Below are 20,433 nucleotides of genomic sequence, written 5' to 3'. Positions count from 1 at the left end.
TTCTAAATCAATAGGAGTGGGTTTTGTTGGGTTTTTTCCCCTTAATGCATGTTAACACCGCAGCGAGCATGTTAACAAACGCAGCGAGCTGGGGAGGCTGACGGCGCCGAGCGATCGGGAGGAGGAGGCCAGGTGGGGCTGGGGGTGCGGCGAAAGCGCGGCTCGGCTGCCGCGGGCTCAGGGGCCCCGCGGGCGCTGCCGGCGCCAGCCGGGCCGGGCCGGGCCGGGCCGGGCAGCGCGGGAGCCCCAGCGGGGCCGGGGCGGGGCCGGGGCGGGGCCGGGGCGGGGCCGGGCCGGGGCCGGGGCGGGGCCGGGGCGGGGCCGGGCGGGGCCTGGCGCGGGGGGCGGGGCGGGGCCGGGCCCGGGGGCAGCTGCGGCCGGGGCCGCGCATCCATCGGATCCAGGGGATCCAGCGGCCGGCAGGGCGGGGAGGGGCGGGCTCGGTTCGGGCTGGGGCTGGGGCTGAGGCTGAGGCTGAGGCTGGGGCTGGGGCTGGGGCTGGGGCTGGGGCTGCCGCCGCCGCCGCCGCCGCCTCCTCCCCGCGCAGGGGCAGAGCCCGCGACGGGCGCACGGCGGGCGCTACCCGGGCGCACCAGCGAGGGGAGGCTCGTCCCCGTCCCCGCCGCCGCCGCCTCGCTGGACATCGCGGCGACCGTGGGATGGGGCTCGGAGAGGCGCCCGGCGTCGCCTCCTCGCTCCCGGGCTGCGGGAGCCCCCACGCAGCGCAGGGCAGTTGAATCCCGCCCGCGGTGGAGAGCAGGAGCGGGACGCGATTTTGTTGCTGCATTCCCAGAAACGTCGCTTCCACCTGCGAGCGAGTTTGAGCAGCCGGCTGTGGATTTTATATTTGCTTCTCCGCAAACCGAGGTTAGCCGGGAGGCTTTGGCTTTTTGGGAAGGAGCCCTGCCCCGGCCCGCTGTGTGCGATGGATTGAGGCGTGCCCGGCTGCGCCCCCAGCCAGGTCCCCGCCCGCAGCCCACATAGATGCGATGGAAAGTCGGGGGCTGTTCTGCACCCTTTGTTACCTGATGTTCAACGCTCCTCTGCTGTTCATTGTCACCGGTGAGTAGGGAACTCCGGCCGCTCCGGGCACAACTTGCCGGCGGGAGCCTGCGGGGCCGTCGGGGCTGCGGGGCCGCAGCCGCCCCGCTGCTCCAGGCCCGGCCTCCCGGGCGCGTTCCCAGCGCGGGGCTGGGGGCAGGGAGCTGCCCGGGCGGGCTTTGGCTCTGGCTCTGGCTCTGGCTCTGGCTCTGGCTCTGGCAGAACAAGGTGGCACTGTTGTTGGGCCGCAGCTGCCGGCAGCGCGCAGCGGAACGGAGCGGGGCGCGCAGCCCGGGACAGTCCCCGCGCCGCTCGGCGGGAGGGGACAGTGCCACACCGGTGGCCCTGTATCAAACCGAGGGCTCTCTTAGAAGGAGCAGGGGGTTTTTGAGTCCTCTTCAAACTTTCCGCTGAAGCCGCGGGTGTAGGGTGATGGGGGCCAGGTGCGCAGTCCTGGATGCTCTGCTCACCCTGTGGTCCCTGGGCTCCAGGAAATCTGTGCCGCGGTCAGCGCTCAGCTCTTGAGCTGAAACAGCTCACGTTAGACTGATCTTGCCTTTTAATCTCTCTCGTTAACCAGCCCTTATAACTCTATCTTCCCCTCCCAGCTACCTTTACTGAAGTTCCCAAAGATGTGACTGTTAGGGAGGGAGATGATATTGAGATGCCTTGTGCTTTCCGAGCCAGCGGATCCACCTCTTACTCCTTGGAAATCCAGTGGTGGTACCTTAAAGAGCCAGCCAGAGAACTTGCACACGAATTAGCCATCAGTGTCCCCGGCAGCAGGAGCAAGGTAATACATTGCTATGGAGATATATCTCTTCATCAAATGCAACATGCTTAGGCAGGGATCAGAATAAACTCAGCATTCCCAGAGTGCTTCCTCTGCCCAGTGCCAGCCACCAGTAGGAAGCATCAGTGTGCCCAGGCCCTCTGAGGAAGGCAGGAGTACAGGGCATGCACCATGAGGGACTTCATGTCAGGAAAAAACATCAGTGCTGTAAGGACTGTAAACAGAAAATGTTCCACTGCAAAATCAGCAATGAGGTCCCAAGAAAAGCTGTTGTATGAAGTGTGGACAGGCAAAAACCAGTGCTTCTGTGGACTGAGCTAGGAATCACTGTAAAAGGTGGGAGAGCCTCTGCTCACTGGTAGTGCAGAGAAAGGCACGAGGGATACACCTCTCTGTTGGTACATTAATGTGGTACTAGTGTGCACCTACAAAGCCACAGTTACTTGTCCATGTCCTCACTCGTGTCCATATCTGAGGCTCAGAAAGATGTTTTCAGTCAGATATAGCCATTAAAATGCATGAAGCAGAGTTAAATCTTGTGTGCCTTTTGCCCTCCCCCTGGGAAGCTGCTTGGTCTGAGGGCAGGCTTTAGTCTGAATTTTTCAGCTGCATTTCCCCAGCATAAGCCAGTTCATTCTGCACCCCTCCCCACCAGAGCAAAGACAACTTGCAGGTGCCAAACGGGGCTGTACAAGGAGTGGGGTAAAGCAGGACTTTGAGGCAGTGTTGCCCTACTGTGCAGGACATGTCATCCTCTCCAGGCCCTGTCCTCTGTGCCAGCAGGGTGGCCCGTGGCAGCCTCTGTGCCTGTGCCAGCTCCCCTCTCTGTGGCACGCTTGTTTTCCTGCAGAGCTCAAATAGAGATGCAAAGCATATAGACACTGAGCTAATGCGATGCCGCCTAGCTGGGGAAAGTGTAAGTCAGTTGTCAGACTGGGAAATAAATCGCTTGGATTTAAATGTCTTCTTTAACCTTATATAAAAACTGTGAGCGGCTTTTACAATAAATGATGACAGAGCAAGCCTGGAGAATGATGACCATCTCCCTGAGAGGCGTATCAGTGAGGTCTGAGGCATCACTTAGGTTTACAGTGGTTGGCTGGAGACAAAAACATAACCAAATATGAAATCTGCTGCATGATACCTGCTCCCAGGGTGTTTCAGGACTGAAGCTCTGCCCTGAGCCATGCAGGATCCAGCTTGCTCAAGCCCTTCCCTGCTGTGCTGCTGGTGAAGCGTCTTCCCCAGTGCTTGTCAGTGACTGTGAGCAGCAGAGCATGCAACAAGCATTTCTTTGGCTGCTGTTCACACCCTGCGGGAAGGCAGTGCTTCTGTGGGGCAGCATGGGAAGTTTACCCGAACAGTCGCCCCGGCTGAGCACTGGTTTGCTGCCTTCCCCATCACCTGGGGAACTGCCCTGAGCCACACAGGCTGTGTGAATGGCAAGCTGAGAAAGTTGCATCTATCCGTGCCCTGTCCTTCCACCGGGGTGGGAATATGAGCATCCTGTTGATGTGCTGGCAGTGCTGAGTCTAATTGCCCTTTTTTTCTGTTCTTTTAGGTAGCAAATAAGGATGCAACTAAAATCAGCGTAAGTGCAGAGATGGGTGCACAGCCCTCCTCCCACGCATGTGGGATTTACTGCATGCCCCCTCATTTCCTGACACACGAATGCAGCTGGTCTCACTGGCAGCCGCGCTCCCGCAGCACGGCGGGAGTGTGGCACGTTTCCCCTCCTCGCTGTGCCGCGGCTCAAGACGTTGTTACCATCTGTTGCTGGTTTTGCAGTCACGTCTCATTCCTCGCAAATCCAGAGGAGGTGGCCCTTCCTTAGCCACGTTGGAAAAGGACTGTGGGCCAAATCAGAGGAGAATCTTGCTTTTTTTCCCCAGCCTTCTGCAGCCCCCAGTCGCCTGAGGCGGCCCCGTTCCCTGGCTGTCCCGCAGGACACCCGCTCGTTTCCCTGGAATGCGGCCCGGGAGCCGCTGCCCCTCTCCGCGGTGCTGAGCACTCGGGGCAGGAGAGGGGGCCCGGAGAGGGGGCCCTGCCACCAGCCGGGCTCGGCTCGCTGCAGCGGGCGGGGGCTGCGCTTTCCCCGGGGGGGTTCGGGGCGGTTCCTGAGGGCCGGGGGGCGACAGAACCCCCGCGGGGGCGGGTGGCAGAGCGCTGTCAGTGACAGCGGGGACGTGGCGCGGAGCGATGGGGACAGGGCTGGTTGTGGGTAGCCCCCGCGAGGTGGGGCTCCGGCAGCGAGGTGCTGGGCTGTGTGCGCTGCTCTGGGGGAGCCAGCCCGGCTCCGTGCTCCGGCAGCAGAGGGCACGGCGCTGGGCCAGCCCGCTGAGGCCGTGCCGGCCGTGCGCTCTCTTGCAGACGGTCCGCGTCCAGGGCAACGACATCTCGCACCGGCTGCGCCTGTCGGGCGTGCGGCGGCAGGACGAGGGCGTCTACCAGTGCCGCGTGTCGGACTACAGCGACGACGAGACGCAGGAGCACAAGGCTCAGGCGCTGCTGCGCGTCCTGTCCCGCTTCGCCCCTCCCGACGTGCAGGCGGCCGAGGCGGTGTCGCACATCCAGAGCGGGGCCGCCCCGCGCCGCCACGGCCCTGCCGCCCGCCCCACGGCCCCGCCCGGGCCCGCTAAGCGCCCGCCGCCGCCGCCGGCCCCCGCCCCGGGCGGCACCGCCGCCAGCGCCGCCGCCACTGCCACCGCCTCGACGGCCGCCGCCGCAGCCTCCTCGGCATCGCCGCCGCCCGGGCAGGCCGCCATCCTCCGCCAGCAGCACGGGTCAGGTAGGGCGAGGCGGGAGGGACCCCGTTCCCGTATGGCACTCACTGCCCCGGCACTGCCATCGCTTGCGGGTCGGGCACTGTGACCCCGCTGCCGTGGGGGACTCCCTCTGTGATGCTGAAACTGAGTAACTGCGCCCGAGGCTGTTGGCAAAGTGCGCTTGGGGTGTCCCAAAGGCCGGGACTGTGCCTTGCCCCGGGACAGGAGTGAACACAGGCATGGGGCTGGGGAGATGGGTCCGAGTACAAGGCTGGGACCTGCGTCCCTTTGGTAGATGCAGTGGGGGGCCCCACGGTCAGAACCCCCTTGCAGCATCTGAAACAGCAGCTGCAGCCTCAAGTGAGCGAAACACCATGGATGTTCTGCAGAGAATTCAGATCAGCAAGTGGCTTACAGGGCTAGTTGTCCCAAGCAGATGCGAGGCCTGTGCAGAGCAGGATGCAGATTCAGAAGGGAAATGTCAATTGCTGTGTAATGAGCTCCACATCTGAATTAATGGCAGGATAAGAATTGGAGATACAGTGCTCTATAATGTTTTCTAAATGTAAACATCATGCTAATACTGATTGTCTATCAGTTAATACTGTATTAAGTTATTAATGCCACATTACCATACTGTGGTTTGCCAGAGAAGGCAGTAATAAACCTTTATTTATCCAATGACAGGAATGTCTGGGATGAAGCACATAGTCTTAAATCTGCATTGCAAAACTATTTCAAGCTTCAGAGGTGTGGTGCTGCTCTGGCTGGGCTTCAGCTCTCCTCTCAGCCACTGTCACTTGGCTAATGCTGAACAAATGTCCCTGCCAAGTTATCTGTGGAAAAGGGAAACAGTTTTGTGCCCCTAACTGTGCAGGGAAGGCCCTGAGCTCCCTTCTCTGCCGAGCCTCTTCTGACGCAGATTCATAATCTTCACACAGGGAAGTTCACACTTCTTCCTGATACCTCTTCACACTTTCTGGGCAAGCAGTTGCAGGTTTTGGCTCACAGTAATGGAAATCATCCCTGTATGGGTCACTGTGACCTGCTGGTGCTTTACAGGTGCTGTGTTTTATCTGGCTACCACCTTTTCCTGTTTTATGAATAATTTAGTTTCTTTCTTCTGTAGAAATACATGTGAAAGTTAGATTTTACTCCTTATCATTCCCAAGACTGAGCTGCTTGTTCATTGCTGTCTAGTGATAGATAAGGTGACAGTTCCTGAGATCTAACTACAGGGCCTTGTGGGCATTTAAAGAAGTTCATTTTGCTTTTGCTGAATCCACTGACCCCAAGAAATTAAACCAGACACTGTAATGCTCATGATGTATCATTTTTTGTTTGGAAATATCTGCTTTTCTCTCCTGGGACCCCAGGGCTGGGGCTTGTTCTCATGTTTCCTCTCCACTCTGTGACTGTGTGAATTCCTGCAGTGTTTTCCATGCTGACAGTAGAGGTTGGCTTTAGGACCTGCAGCACTGTGCACCCTGCCTGCTGAACCCAGAGCTCATGTGGTGCCTATGAACTGAAACCAGGACGGTGGAAGTGCAGTTCCACGTCAACAGATGGATGTGAGCCTGTGCTGCCAAGACAGCATGTCACATATGCCTGTGAGGGCGAGACCTCCTGCCCAGATCAGCTAAACTGCTGTCTGTCCTGATTTTTTACATGTCTGTGGTTTGGGATATGGCACTTCTGCATCGTTTCTAGGCTGCATTAAAATCTGAAAATAAACTGGTAGTGTTGTGGCCAGCAGTGGAGGCAATGGAATGATTTAAATCAGTGAAAAAGGCAGCAGAGTACAGAAAAACATCTAGTGGGTTCTCCAGGTGGATACTGATGCTGAAGGCTACAAAAGTGGCTAAACAAAGATCTGGTGCTGTGAGCTCCCTGCTGGGCACTCAGGTCTCTGTGAACAGTGCCACTCCGTGGCAGCTCCAGCTGGAGAAAGCCAGGTCAGGCTGTTCCTGTTCCTGCACCGACTTCACAAGGTGTAAACCTGCTTTTGTCCCCAAAAGAGGGAGGTAATTAATAGTGTATTTTGGTATGGCCCTCTTGTAGAAATAATGCCTTTTCACTCTGCTTGAATCAAGACCTCCCTGGATAACAGGATCCTCCCTGGTTTGTTGTAATTTCTGTACCTGTGGTAGTTTGGAGCTGCCTGTAATTACGAACCCATAGAACATCAATCACAGCATGCCTTTGGAAATTTGTAGCTGAGGGACTTGACCCTCAAAAATTCCTGATTCAGGTGCTTTCTGGACCAGAACTGCCCGAGTCTTGTTACCACAAGATGTCTCTTTGGTTGCTTCTGTGAAGCAGATTGCTGCTGTCCCAGTCCCCATCTCCTGGGTCCTTTAGAAAGACTGTCTGGGACAGGGATTTGGTCTGAAGCTGAGAGACAGCCTCAGTAGAGCAAGAAGTCTTCCCTAGACATGAATGTTTCATAGAAACCTGGATAAAATGTTATCGTGGCAGTCAGTGTGATGAGGGCTTGCAGGGGGAAAGGGAAGACTGGGGTCTCCAGTGCTGCCACTTGGGTTGGAGAAGCACTAAACTTTCTTTAAAATGTCCTAAATGAAAATGACATCTTAGACCTTCTGGTTTCCCATTTGTATGTTCAAGTGGTGTTCATTAGAGCTACAGTTAGGTACAGTAATTATTGTTCTCCTTAAAGAATGCAGTTGCTTTATAGGAAATGGGGTTTTCCCCTTTCCTTTTACTTCTGGGAACTGGAAGCCCTGTTTTGAGTCCACCCCAAGGCAGTGTTGTAACTGGTTTTCCACCCAATAGTACAAACAAATCCAACTAAATCTTTGTTCATGTGGTGTTTGGACTGCAGGACCTAACCTGGTGTTGCTGTAGGAGTTATATCTGCATGGCAGTGTAATACACATGCCTCATTATCCTATTTTGAGCTCCATAACACATACAGATAAGTGCTTGCACCAAATCTGTGTGTAATAATTGAATAGTCTGATACATTTACAGTACTTAGCATTTCTAAGTCTTTTCATTGTACACAGGGATATTTCCTCTGTATAAAAGCAGAAATGTGGTCGGACAATGGATTTGCTATCAGTGATTAAGAAATATCCTCATTTAAGACACTGCAGAGCTCTGCCTGAGAGCTGATGGCATGGCACTAGCTACAGTATCCTGCATGAATTGGCCTCTAATCCTATTTTCCTTGCAGTAGAAATCTTCCCAATACTTTCAGTGTAGTAAGAGGGGGCCTCTATGTACTTGGATTCCAATAAACATGATTACAGATCAAATGTTCCATTGGGATGTGCCTGCAGGGCTCTTGTTGACTTCAGCTGCTGCCCCAGTCATGCACCATGGAAAAGTATGATTCTTTACATCTTCTAAGTGAACTGAAACATGAATTTATTAGGATAAATATGTCTGTTACTGAGATTATTTAAAGAGCAGAGAGTTTCATCTGACAAACTGGGTATAAACAGAAAATCCATTGTTTTGAACATCATCAGAAATGGTATTTGCCTGAAGTCTGTGTCAGCATTGTGGTATATAAGGCAATAGATCCAGTATAACTGGAAAATTGACCAATATGCCACAAATATTAGCTACTTAAACAGAATTTTATTGCGATGTTTAAACAACCATATAAAAACTGTGGTCTCATGGAAGCCCAGAAAATGGGATTTGGGCTGTGAGGAGACAAAGATCTGCTGGCAAGAACATTTTTAACACTATCAGAGAAGCAGTCATCCCTGTGGTTCTAAATGAAATAATATTGAGCTTTTAGTTTAAATGCTTGTACACAAATGGAATCTTACACTGTAGGAGAAAAATGGGGGTGAGCAAGTGAAAGTGTGCAAGTTGTTACTGTTTGGAAGTGCTCCTGGTTTTACTGGGTAGAGCAGGGGGGATGCAGGAGCATCACTGAGTGAAACACACGGTATCTCTGTCTCAGGAAGTTTGTAGTCCAAGTGTTTGAGACAGATAAGTGACACAAGAACAATAACTGACTTTGTTGAGTCCTGTGATAGCAGTGAAATTAAATATGAAAACTTAATTTCATATCTTCTAAATTTAAGTCCCGTGCCTTAGTTGTGAGGCTAACTTTGTCATCTGATGGTGCAGTAATAAACAAGGATCTTGATCCTGACCTCCTGGGAGGGAAATTGACTGTATTATATCCTATCAAATGCTCTCCAAAATGAGTGCCTGTGTATTGGCTTGGGGGCAATTTTTAGTTTAACTTCTGAGCAGAATGTAGATCAGACATTGCAGCTTCCAAATCCCCTTTTATTTGTTTGATCTCCAGCCTCAAAGCTCAGGCGTGAAAGCCTTAAATAAAATAAACAAAGATGGGAGTGTGAAACAAGAAGCTCTAGGAGGAACACAGGCACGTGTGTTAGGCACAGATGAAGTGGTCATGGCAAGGAAGAACATAAACCTTCACTCCAGCCCTTTATGTGTGAGGCAGGAGGAGCTCTGCTGCTGGGCTGCTTGGCCAGGATCAGGCAGCAGCAGCAGCCCTGCAGCCCCCGTGGTGCTCAGCAGAGCAGGGCAGGCACAGCCAGCCCACCTGGAGGCACATGCACACTCAGATCTCTGCTGGGCACTGGCAAGCAGGAAACCTGTCTGTGCAGCTCAGAGACAGCACAGGAAGGGTTCGCTGTGTGCAGGGCTGGGGCTGGTCAGGGGCACTCTGTGCTTGGGTTTGGACTAACTCTGGGGGAAGGGTTTGAGTTCAGGGCTCTCCTGGCTTTGTCAGAGCTTTAATGACTCTCTGCTAGTTGGAGCCACAGCCTGTGGAGCTCGTTTATGTTTGACAGATGAACATTACATGAAATAGCAAGAAAGGAAAGTCTGTGAGGCTGTTCAGCTCAGGCTCCCTGCCTTTCCCACTCAGTAATGTCTGGGTCTACTCCACTTCCCCTGTGCTTTTTATGAGACCATGTGTGAGCTCAATTCTGATGTTCCTTGTAGTTAAATGCAACCTGGGTCACGTCACATTTTCCTTTACATTGAATAAAGTAGCAAGACAGAGGCCATAACTGAATTATCAGGCTGACCTCCTAAATGTCACTGGATAATAAACATGCAAAAAGAATTCTCATTAAATACACATCACTAGCACTTTAATATCTAGGCAAATTAGACTGCTTTGGGGACAAGTGAGGTCAAATATCTTCTTTTGTGTCTGTGTAATGTGGATTAATTCTCGAACTGGACAAAAGCACTAACTGCTGTACTGTGTCACCTCATTATCTAGGGCAGAAACAAGCTGTGCCCGGGTGTTTTTGTACTGTGGAAATGCAATTTATTTGAGTAACCTCCTTTCAGCGGTTCTTGCTTGTTCCCCAGAGGACAGACAAACTGTACTAACCTATTCTACTCCAGCCTGTTCAGTGCCCTTGAAGAAATCCAAATATTATTTGAATTTCTTTGAAATCTTTAAGCTATAGATGAAAAAAATCTTCTAAAAATATTACTAAACACAATGAAGGGGGTATTACAGGTCTTTTTAGTGAATATTGAAGCTGTATTTAACACTGGTCTAAATTTCTATATATGATTGATTAACTAGTGAGTGAGAATTAGAAATTTATATGAAGAAAGGCTCAGTGCACCCACATGTGTTTTTGCATGAGCAAACAGCATTTGGGGCAGGAACACACGTGTAGTGCTGGTTCTTTATACATGATTTCAATGGATACTTTGCAAAGCAGAGTCATAGTTTGCAGCACCAGCTAACTTTGTATCTTTTATGAGAGGCAGTAATTGTTCCTCACTCCCCACCTCGGCTATACCGGTGCAGCTTTACTGATGTATAAACTAATGCTTGAACTGTGCTGTCGATTTATATAGGCCCTTAACAGTTTAAAGCTTAGCAGTGGTGCCACAAAGAAATGCCCAGACAGCCTTGCTGGTACTAGTTCTGAGAAGGCTTTTAGCAGTGTGGGCTGTAGTTGGGAAGCAAACACAAAGTAGCCTCTGCCAGGAAATTAATCTTACAGTAGTCCTGTGTAGGTGTTTCCCTTTTTACTTAAGAGAGTCTGACAGGACTGTGCTGGCAATAAAAGGAGGTTGCTTTGGATTTTGATTTAGCTTTGCTAAAGCAGTAAGAATGCTGTCAGGCTCACTATTGCTGTTTACTATGTGTTTTTTAAAATTAGATAATGGTAGAGCAGTCCCATATGTCAATAATAAACAGTTCAAGTAGGTTTGTATTGGAAAAAATGGGGTTGTCAGCAGAATGGTATTATTTGTCACAACAGCAGCTAACAACCAAGCACTTTATATTGCTAGGCTGTTATCAGCTGGGAGGCAATTTTATTAGCTGGAAAGAAGAGCAGTTTGGCAGAGCAGAGCCGTGCTCAGCTCAGCAGAGGGGTCTGTGAGAGCCAGCACGAGCTGTGCTGGGCTGGAGGAGGGAGCTGTGCTCACTGAGCAGAGCCCAAGCACTCCCCTCAACTGCTGCTCTCACCCTGCCCTGGCTGGGAGGGATGCCTGGGGAAGGCTCACCTGGAACAGAGGCTGGACAGAGCTAAAGAATAAAGTAGGGATTTATTAAGAGGTCTCAATTGATCTACTTGTGCAGCACAACCCAAAATGGCCACAAAAATGGACGAGTGGTCATGAGGTCTCTCACTTCTATAAGTTCTGATCCATTAGTGTATTGGAGCTAATTGTCCAATTACAGCTTCAGCTTATGAAGTCCAATCCTTCTTGTTTGCTCTCTTTGGTCTACTGTTGTTTGTGCTCTTGGGCCTGAGATCTGGATCATTTGTCCTTGGTCCCCAGCTAGAGAGGGAATTGTTTTGTCTCCCTGCTCTGTGCACAGAGCTCACCATGCCCTAATGTGAAACCCAGACCCACACACTAAAGCAGCACAGAATCTGAAAAATAGAAAAGCTAAGACCTGAGGCATCAGGAGCAGGACATTCCTGTGTGAGCAGGGAGAGGCTCTGACTTCCAAAGCAGGCAGAGCACAGGGAGCTCTCTCGTGGACACTGTTTTCTACACCTGTTGTTTTGTTGCCATGCTGCTGGAGGTGTTCAGCAGACATGGCAAGGTAGCACCTGAGGACATGGCTTAGCGGTACACAGTGTGGTGGTGCTGAGCTCATGGCTGGGCTCAGTCATCTTACAGCTCTTTTCCAACCTCACCAGTTCTGTGATTCTATGGGTAAAATTCATCAAACAGATGTAATTAGAACTAGTTTACTGCTTTATAATTTTTAGAATTGGCCTGCTAATCTGAATCCCTCTCATGCCGAGGAGCTGGAGATTTCACATGTACAGAGGGTACTGAGCAATATCCCATGTCCACAGTTTTGTCAAATAACCCTTTGCTACCTTATTCTGCAAAGCTTTGCCTCCCTTACACCTAGGGCATAGCAGAGTCTTTGGTTAACTAACATCTAGCAAATATCAGTCATTGGAAATATTTGGAGGGTCTCTGTATTTCTGGGTCAGTCCCAAAATGCTGCTGTTTGTCTACAGCAAAAAGGTGATCCCTTCTTTATTGAAATCACAGGCTCTGCTTTTTTTCCAGGCACATGCTCTCAGTACAGCCATTTTTCGTGTGTCATCATGCATTCTGCTAATGCACTTAGCTCTGTTCTTTCAGTATGGACAGGATAGAGTTATTTTAAAAAAAAATCCTTAATCTGCACTTGCATCTGCTTAAGTTCAGTAATTCTGATTGGAGTGATAATTACAACTACATTGGCAGCTTGTTCCTAATCCTGATCAAGTAAAAAATACTCTAAAAACAGTGAAGTGAGAACCACAGGGTCATCATCTTTATTTCTGGGTTGCAAATATTTACAACTTTTATCAATTTCAGAATGTGAAATCTGTGCTCCAGTCCAGGGGGACTCATTGTCAGTCTTTTCATAAAGTCCCTATGGAATTGTGTGACCATATCTAGCTTGCCTGCTTTTCTGCAATATGACTTTTTAGTCCTCCTATTTATAATGAAAAACCTGAGAATATGCCCCAAACTTGCTTCAAAGCTCAGTAGCTGAAACCAGCTCGCAGTATTTTTCATTGCCTTGTGATCTGAGCAATTTGAGTTCTCCTTTTTCTACTTGTGTGTATGGATATGCTCTGGAATTGCTCACATAATAGTACAGAAATAGGAAGTGTAGGACTGGCTGCTTATTTACCACCTGAGCTGCCACTCATTCAGTTACTTATTTTTCTCTGTATTTTAATTTAGAATTTATTTTCCACCAAATTTCATTACAAAGAATTTTGTCTCTCTTGTTATTTAACTTTAAAGGAATGAATTAATTGTTCTTGGTTTTGTTATGTTAATTTTAGATCATGGAACTGCAGAAAATTCTGGAAAATAAAACAATAGTTGCATAGTTTAAGTGTCTTAATAAGATGTTTGGCAAAGAGAGATCATCCCACTGATACCAAAGCAGAAATCTGTTTATGTGAGGGTAATACAAAGTAGAGCCCAGCTGCAGGTCTTAAAAGAGGAAAGTTACTGGCTTATTTAAATGCAAACTAATAGAAAGTATTTGAACTGTATAATCTATATAGAATGAATTACTCATTTTAAGCATTCAGGGTGCATTTCTGTTCTCCATTGACACGTCTAGAGCAGTGTTTCCTTTTGGAGCTTGTTATAAATTACTCCTGCTGTTGTCTGGAAGTTGCTCTTTAATTTCTCCCAGGGGAGATTTGGAGTGGTTGGGTGGTTGGTTTGGCTCTCTCCAGTGTAGCAGAGATCCCAAGAGCAGCTCCCCAGGGCCTGGCTCCCTCAGCTCAGCTGCTGGGCTGTCAGTGGGCACTGCCTGCCCTCAGCACAGAGCTGTTCACAGGCACATGGAGTGGTTGGAGGAGCAGAGGGAGGCTTTGGTAAGAGTGCTGATTGCTCTGTACACTTTTGGCTACTACAGAAGGGAAATGGGGATATTGAGGGAAAATTGTGTTACCCCTATTTCTTGTAACTTTGGTGGGAGATAGTTTTTTGCCAGTCTGTTGGCAATGAAAACTGCTTATTTCTCTGGGAATCTAACACCAGAAGTATTTGTGTATAAATATATGATAATTTCTTGCTCCATAGCAGATATGCATTCCCCTGCATTCATCAAATCCACTAGCTCGACAGCTCCTGTTAGTGATAGCTGTAAAACAAAGGTGTTGTGCCTTGCAGACCTGCAGCAGCTGTGGAATGGGTCAGACCAATTGTCCATTTAATCCTGTGCCTTATGTCTAATGATGTCCTTGTGACCCAGGAGAGGGAAGAGCCTCTGCAGAGGATCACAGAGCACTTGGCTGCTCTGTGAACCATCAGCATGTTTGGCAGGGATTGTCAGTACCAACATTTTAAAGAAAATTTGGCCTTAATGAGTCTCAGTTAAAATGAGCTCTGTTGAGATTAAAATCCACCTCAGTGGTTGCAGGTGCCTTAAGGAACACATCCCCAGCTCCTGTACCACTGCCTGTGTCTGTCCTGTCCCACAGACACTCACACATTGACTTCCAGCAGAGCACTGCAGTGCTTCAGAAAATCAATACTGCAGAAAAGGAGTATTTTTCTTCTCTTAGCTTCTTATCAGAACCAAACTTTTATTTCTGCATCATTTCCTTGCGTGACTACACCTCTCTCTCATTTCCAACCAATTTATTTGTTTTCTAATCTGTAGCCTTACTGCTACCATGCTAAAACACTAAAGTCTAAAACACCAAACCACTAAATCACCAGTCTTCTGTCCTAGGTGAACTTTTCGAGTTGTCACATCAAGAACAGTCAAAATTAAGGACCAGGGTACTACAAGGAATTGGCTTTTTCCTCAAATACATATATTTTTCTATCTATTCAGAAGTTTGCACTGTGCTGCCCTGTATGCAGCTTCTGTGGAGTTATCAAGCCTTAAATTCTGCCTTACCTCATTGTTTTCAGGTGAGTTTAGCCCAGCACATAAATAGATACAGGAGTGGGCAAGTAAATTATTGTAATTTAGTGTCCTCTTTTCAGGACTGCTAAATACTCCAAATACAAATGAAATCTTATTTGAAATATTAAAACCTGTTGAGTTTCCAAAACCAGGACAGGAGGCTTTCAGTAACTCTTGTAATGTGGGGTTTTGGCAATTCACCTCTAAATATAGGCCTGAATATTGCAGTGGATATTTGCAGAAAGTAGAGAAACAGTGAAACTCAGGGGTATTTGAGAAGACCTAAAATGATGACAGAGTTTTTACAAAACTCTGGTCAGTGTCTTCTGGCCAGTAAAATTGCTTTCAGCTTCCTGGAGAGTTTGAGGCTCTGGTGTGGATAAGGAAGTGAAATGTGGGCATTATCATGAAAGGTGTGGAGGGCAATGCTGGTGGTTTCACCTGGCTGTGTGAGAAGATTTACTCCTGACCTTAAAAACCTTGATGTCATGGATGAAGGAACAAAGCAGAACCACAAGCTTCTACCTGCATGGTTGTGTAGAAATAAAAACATATGCTGACTTCTGTGAGGCATTTTCTTGAGATGAGTTATGGAAAGCTGTTCCAAAACTCGGCGAATCATAAATAAAAACTGTAGTGGATAGAAAACTAATTTTGTCATCGTGCCTTCTAGGCAGGTTCAGTGGCAAGCAGAGCCCATGCAGTTGCTCATAAATATGTGGGAAGTCAGCACTGCTGAAATTAGCTCCCCCAAAAGGCAGCTGAGGAGCTGAGGCTGTGCCTGGGCAGGATGATCCACAGCCAGCCAAAAGCCAGGAGCAGTGGGGACACCACAGTTCAGTGGTTTTTCCTGTTGTACCAATACTGCTTTGAACAGCAACACCTCCTGCTCCATGCAGTGCTCTAGGGTAGAGCTGGGAGGGTCTGCTAAAATCAGCACAGGCTCTGCATGCACTTCTGCACAGCTTCCTGGAGAATTAGCTCCTGGGGAGGACTGGGAATTTTAAGGCATTAGTTACAAAATAAAAGGTAAAAAAAAGCAAAAATGCAGTGTGTGGATTGTACTGGAAGTACTTAAGAGTGGAAGGGTGTATACAGTTTATAAGATCTTGTCTCAAACTGTGGAATAGTTCTAATGGGGTGTAGCTTATTATCTCTTTGGTTCAGTGAGTGTATAGTGACTTTAGTAATTTCAATTAAAAACTTCTAAGAAGCTCTTAGGTCTGAAGTTGGGGAAATTTAATTCAATGCAAGTGCTCCAAATGTATGTCAGTGAGTGAGAATCTGTTTTATCTAGGAGGTTATTGTTTGTAATGATCCTTGACTAGCAACCCATATAAAACTCCATTTTTTCCATAGATACCAGAACAAGAACATGTATCAAGTGCAGTCTAAATTTTCTGGACTGATAGGACAGATCAATCTGCATGGCCACTTCTTAATGAAATGCCAGGTTTGAGGGCTTTAATTGGGCATTGTTCTGTAAGGAAATAGGCCAAGGCTAACAGGTCACTGCATAAAAGGCACTACAGAGAAATGTCTGTGACACTGCCAGCCAGGGCCCCAGCTCCATCATCAATAGGCAGTCAGATTTTAGGTGTTATCTCATCTTTCAAGGAAAATAGGCTACTGATGTCTTTCAGCTTTTTATTATATGGGCCACTGCATTTTACCACCATCTCAGAAAGAGACATCAAAGGACTTTTCAGATTCTTTCTAGTAAGAAAAATAGGTGACTGCAGGAAACTGTGGGTTTTGACCATTGGTTAAATATAGCTTGCAAAAGAATCATCCCTATTTTTTCTGGGTGTCACAAGTCACTTGGTTAATTAATGTTTATTTTTGATTGAACTGCTTTAAGTCAAACTGTGATTAATTCTGGCATAAAAAAAAATATTAAATAGAAAATTACAGTAAAACACTATTATGTCATAAATTGCAAAGAAGGATGAGTGGTGCCAGAGAGCAATTCACCATACACAAAGAGAACAATTTGTTCTTGTTCTGCATGGGGGTAGACTTTCCCTTTTGGCCATGAGCATATAAATATTTTAAAAGCAAAGTTTTAAGTCTGTATAGTGATAAATAAGCTTGCAATAGCAGAACATCAAATGAATATTAAAAAGATCAGTGAAATGTTTTCTCCCAGTATCTGTAGTTTGCAAGTAACTGTGTACTCCTGATTTAGGGTGTCTGGATAAGAACCCTCTGTTCTCACACCTGGGTCAGTCATGTGTCCAGAGCCTCATGCTCAAGCCCACATTTTGTTTGTTTATATCTACAGATGTAGTAATTTATTAACTAAAAGTCAAGACTTCTACTACTGCAGTAACAGCAGAATTGAGGACACTTAAGTTCAGTTTGTTGTTGAAATTCTTTTTCTGGTCTGCTTTATTTAGAGGGAGGAGAATTCTGGAGTTCTGTGTGTCCAATATTGCCTGAAGTCTTAGAGCAGAACTACACTGAATCAGTATGAAAAAGAAGCTTGTATGTGGTGTTCAGTAAGAATAATCACTTTCAAATATTTTTTTAATATGTTTCATTTAACTGCTGAGATTCTGTTAACAGAATCTGAACTCACATTCTGCCATCAGAGAAGATGGAGAATATAGGTTAAAAACAACAGCAGTTTCTACAGAAGGAAAAGACAAAACTTGGACTGTTGAATTCACAGTTCTGAATTGAAATTTAAACTAAAACTACTACATAAAGGTAAAACCAACATAGGAATGACTTTGGTAGGCAGGCACACAGGTGCTGCAAGGAGCTGTGACTAGTCCTGCTTTCCCTTCAAAGCAGAAGCCATCCTAAGCTGGTGTTCCTGGCAGCCCTTCAGCACCATAGTGGTGAGGACACTTGAGCTTCAAGAGCCCCTTTCTCCAGGTTGAGTTTCTCTGTGTTTCCAGGGGAATTCCCCCTCACAAAAGCACATTTTGCTGTCTGAGCAACTGGCAGCATCTCAGACTCGAGCCCTGCTCATTGAAAGCAGGGAAAGAATGGGTTCTCAGAAGAGAAGAGTGGGTTCTTTCCCTAGCAGGGAAGGAATGGCTTCTCAGCACCCTCAGGTTTGATCATCATAAATATCCAAGGCCAGCTCTTCCCTGCAGTGCTGGCCAGGCGTGGAATTGGCACGAATTTGGCCCTGAGCTGTGTGCAGCTGCCAGGAGTGCTGGCTGCTGCCAGGCTGCCCCTGCCATCCCCAGGCTCAGGGGACAGTGACAGCCCATGGGGACTGTCCTGGGCTGGCCTTCTTGCAGCTGTGCCTTGTCCTAGAAGAGGGGACTTCCCTGCACACACTCCTATCCCCTTTAGCTGCTGGAGTTAGTTGTGTTTGTTAATGATTTTTCAGCTTTCAAAACAAAAATCCTGTATTCATCTCAATACCTTGCTGGGCAGGCAGTCCTGAGCACATGTTTGTGCATGCAGGGATTTAATTAAAACCTTAATAACCAAATAATCACCACACAGTCTGGGTGTCTGTGAGATAGCACTGTGGGGACATTTCCTGAGTTCCTCAATTGCACACCACATTGCTGTGTTCTGTTTTTGATGTGGGTAATCATGCTCCAGCATTGCTGGTGAGGTGTGTACAGATTACGAGGCAGCTGGAGCAGTGAGTCCAAGAGCAGTGCTTTGCTCAGGCACTGTTTGAGGCATTTCCTTTGATCATGCCATAGCTGGGAGATGCTCACATGTCCTAGAGACCAAGACTAAAGTATTCACATTACCATGCCTGAAGTGAGTTTCGTAAACAGAAGTGCCCTGAATACCTTTCCAGAGATACAGAAAACTTATTTTTCAATTTTTCATGCTTTGCAAAGTGTCTCTCAGAGTCTGGGTGGCAGTCAGTGTTTTGGGCATTGGTCACTCCTGTAGGTGGATGTTCAGCAGAGAGGAGCTCTCTCCCCAGCTGTCCCTCTGCACTTCAGCTGCAGGGCAGATTCCCACTGGGCTCCTGCTTTTGTCCCACATCCATCCCATGCTGGTGACAGCTGCACACGCTGGTCCTCTCGTGGCTCAGGAAGGTGTCCCCAGGGACATTTCGGCCAGGCAGCTGCTGGCCTTGTCTGCATGGGCTGAGCCAGGCTCAGGGAGTGCCAGGCACCTGTGTCCTGCCCTGCAGCAGTGGCAGGGGCTGCTCCTGGGAATGGGGCTGCTCCAGGGAATGGGGCTGTTCCAGAGAAAGGGGCTGTTCCAGGGAATGGGGCTGCTCCAGGGAATGGGGCTGATCCTGGGAATGGGGCTGTTCCAGGGAATGGGGCTGCTCTAAGGAACAGGGCTGCTCCAGAGAAAGGGGCTGCTCCAGGGAATGGGGCTGCTTTGCCTCTGCCTCTGCCCTTGCCAGCAGCACAGCAGTGGCCATTCCAGAGGTGACAGCAGAGCCTCATGCCTGTGTCCCCTGCTCTCTTGGCTGAGCGTGGCCATGAGACCTCATGCCAGAGAGAGGGGCACACCACAGTGCACACAGAAAATGTGTGCACAGCTTTTTGTATCTTTTCAGCCAGAAAATAGCCACCTTGCTAGAAAATAGAAGAACTGAGGGAGTATCTTGGTGAGCAGGGGTGTGAGGCAGGGACAGCCTCGGTGGCTGCAGCACGGAGTGGCTGCCCCTGGTTGCTGGGAGCAGTTTCCTCAGCGTGTCCTGCCCCATGAGTGAGCTCACTGCTCTCCTTGGGACAGGCTGACAGGAACAGATGTGTTCCACACCTGACCTCTGTTTTTCTATAGCTCCTGAGCACATTTTTAATTTAAAATTCTGCTCTTTCCCATAAAAGGTAAAGAAGATGTCAAGGTCTTGCTGTTCCCATTCCAAATGGAATGGGTTCATGTCCTGTTAATCAAGAAGTACAGACACAGCATTTGTCATTTCCCTCTAAAGTAATGGGTGGTTGATACCTGTCATTTCTCAAGAAACTATATACCAGATTATGGTGTATTTATAGAAATCTCAATTGCTGGTAACTTGGCTGAAGCCAAGTTTAGGCATACCATTAGTAACACATAATGAAATGACCTCAGTGGAGTCAGATTTGGGAGGGGGAGGAAAAAGCTATTTGAGTTGAATAGCTTGAGGATGCTGTTTTACTATTAAAATTAAGCTTCTGACCCCTGGCACTGAAGTGATAAAAACGAATCTTCCTATATTTCTCTTTTGCATTTAATCTTCTATATTGGAAAAGATAAAAAAATCAAATCTCCTTCTCTCCCTTGTCTCTTTCTCTTCTAGGTACAGGACCTATTTATGCTACAGACCCACTCCTATACATGTCCCTGTTAATACTGCATAAGCTTGTACATTTATTAGTAAACCACTGACGGACTGCTCCCTCCACTCCTCCTCAGCCAAACAGAAAGGAACCTATTTAATAACAAACAAAACCCCTGACAAAGGAATCCCTACCGTTTTAAAGATGGACAGAAAGAGAGTGAAAGAAGCATGATAAATTCTACATGGGGGGAAAAACATATTTTTGGGGATGCCACAAGAAAGTAAACCACATAGAATAATGCATCTAGTTTCCAGACTCTATGGTGTAAAGCCCTGCTCTGTGCATGGCACTTATGATTTCTCTATTTTAATGTAATATTTTTTTCTTTTCTAAACCTTCCCTCTGACTCTTCATTTTGCACGAACTGTTGAGCAGTTATCTTTATGACAATATGTAAAGATGTTGGGTCAAACCCTTCCTAAGAAAGGAAATATTTTTAGTAGATTATTGTGTTTAGGTTTTTTTGGATTTCCTTTTTCTTTTTTAATTAAATTATTTCTTTTGGAGACATTAAAAAGGTACATCTTACCATAATTAATATTCACTGTCAATAATATTTATTTTTAAATGAAGATTGGAAACAAGGTAAGACATTTGTTTATAAACTGTATTGTATATTGCTGAATAACAGTTGAATAAAAAGATTTTGAAATAAAGTTTTTACAGATG

General features: G+C 47.9%; 1 protein-coding gene across 1 annotated transcript; it reads left to right on the top strand.

Annotated features, from left to right (window-relative positions):
* The first annotated feature begins 531 nt into the window (after positions 1–531).
* On the top strand, positions 532–20,433 carry VSTM2B (V-set and transmembrane domain containing 2B). The gene is made up of 5 exons (XM_066557691.1): positions 532–1,062; positions 1,650–1,834; positions 3,396–3,425; positions 4,205–4,622; positions 19,722–20,433. Exons 1-5 carry the CDS (start codon positions 990–992, stop codon positions 19,808–19,810), a joined length of 795 nt encoding a protein of 264 aa, XP_066413788.1. The 5' UTR covers positions 532–989; the 3' UTR covers positions 19,811–20,433.

Source organism: Molothrus aeneus, chromosome 11, assembly GCF_037042795.1.
Source record: "Molothrus aeneus isolate 106 chromosome 11, BPBGC_Maene_1.0, whole genome shotgun sequence".
Classification (NCBI taxonomy): Eukaryota; Metazoa; Chordata; class Aves; order Passeriformes; family Icteridae; genus Molothrus; species Molothrus aeneus.
Note: the sequence above shows the minus strand (reverse complement) of the source record. Positions and strands in the feature narration are given on the sequence as shown.

Coding starts and splice junctions, on each gene's coding strand:
- VSTM2B (XM_066557691.1), top strand. CDS start 990: ATGGAAAGTCGGGGGCTGTTCTGCACCCTTTGTTACCTGATGTTCAAC. Junction 1,835..3,395: donor TCCCCGGCAGCAGGAGCAAG/GTAATACATTGC, acceptor CTGTTCTTTTAG/GTAGCAAATAAGGATGCAAC. Junction 4,623..19,721: donor CCGCCAGCAGCACGGGTCAG/GTAGGGCGAGGC, acceptor TTTCTCTTCTAG/GTACAGGACCTATTTATGCT.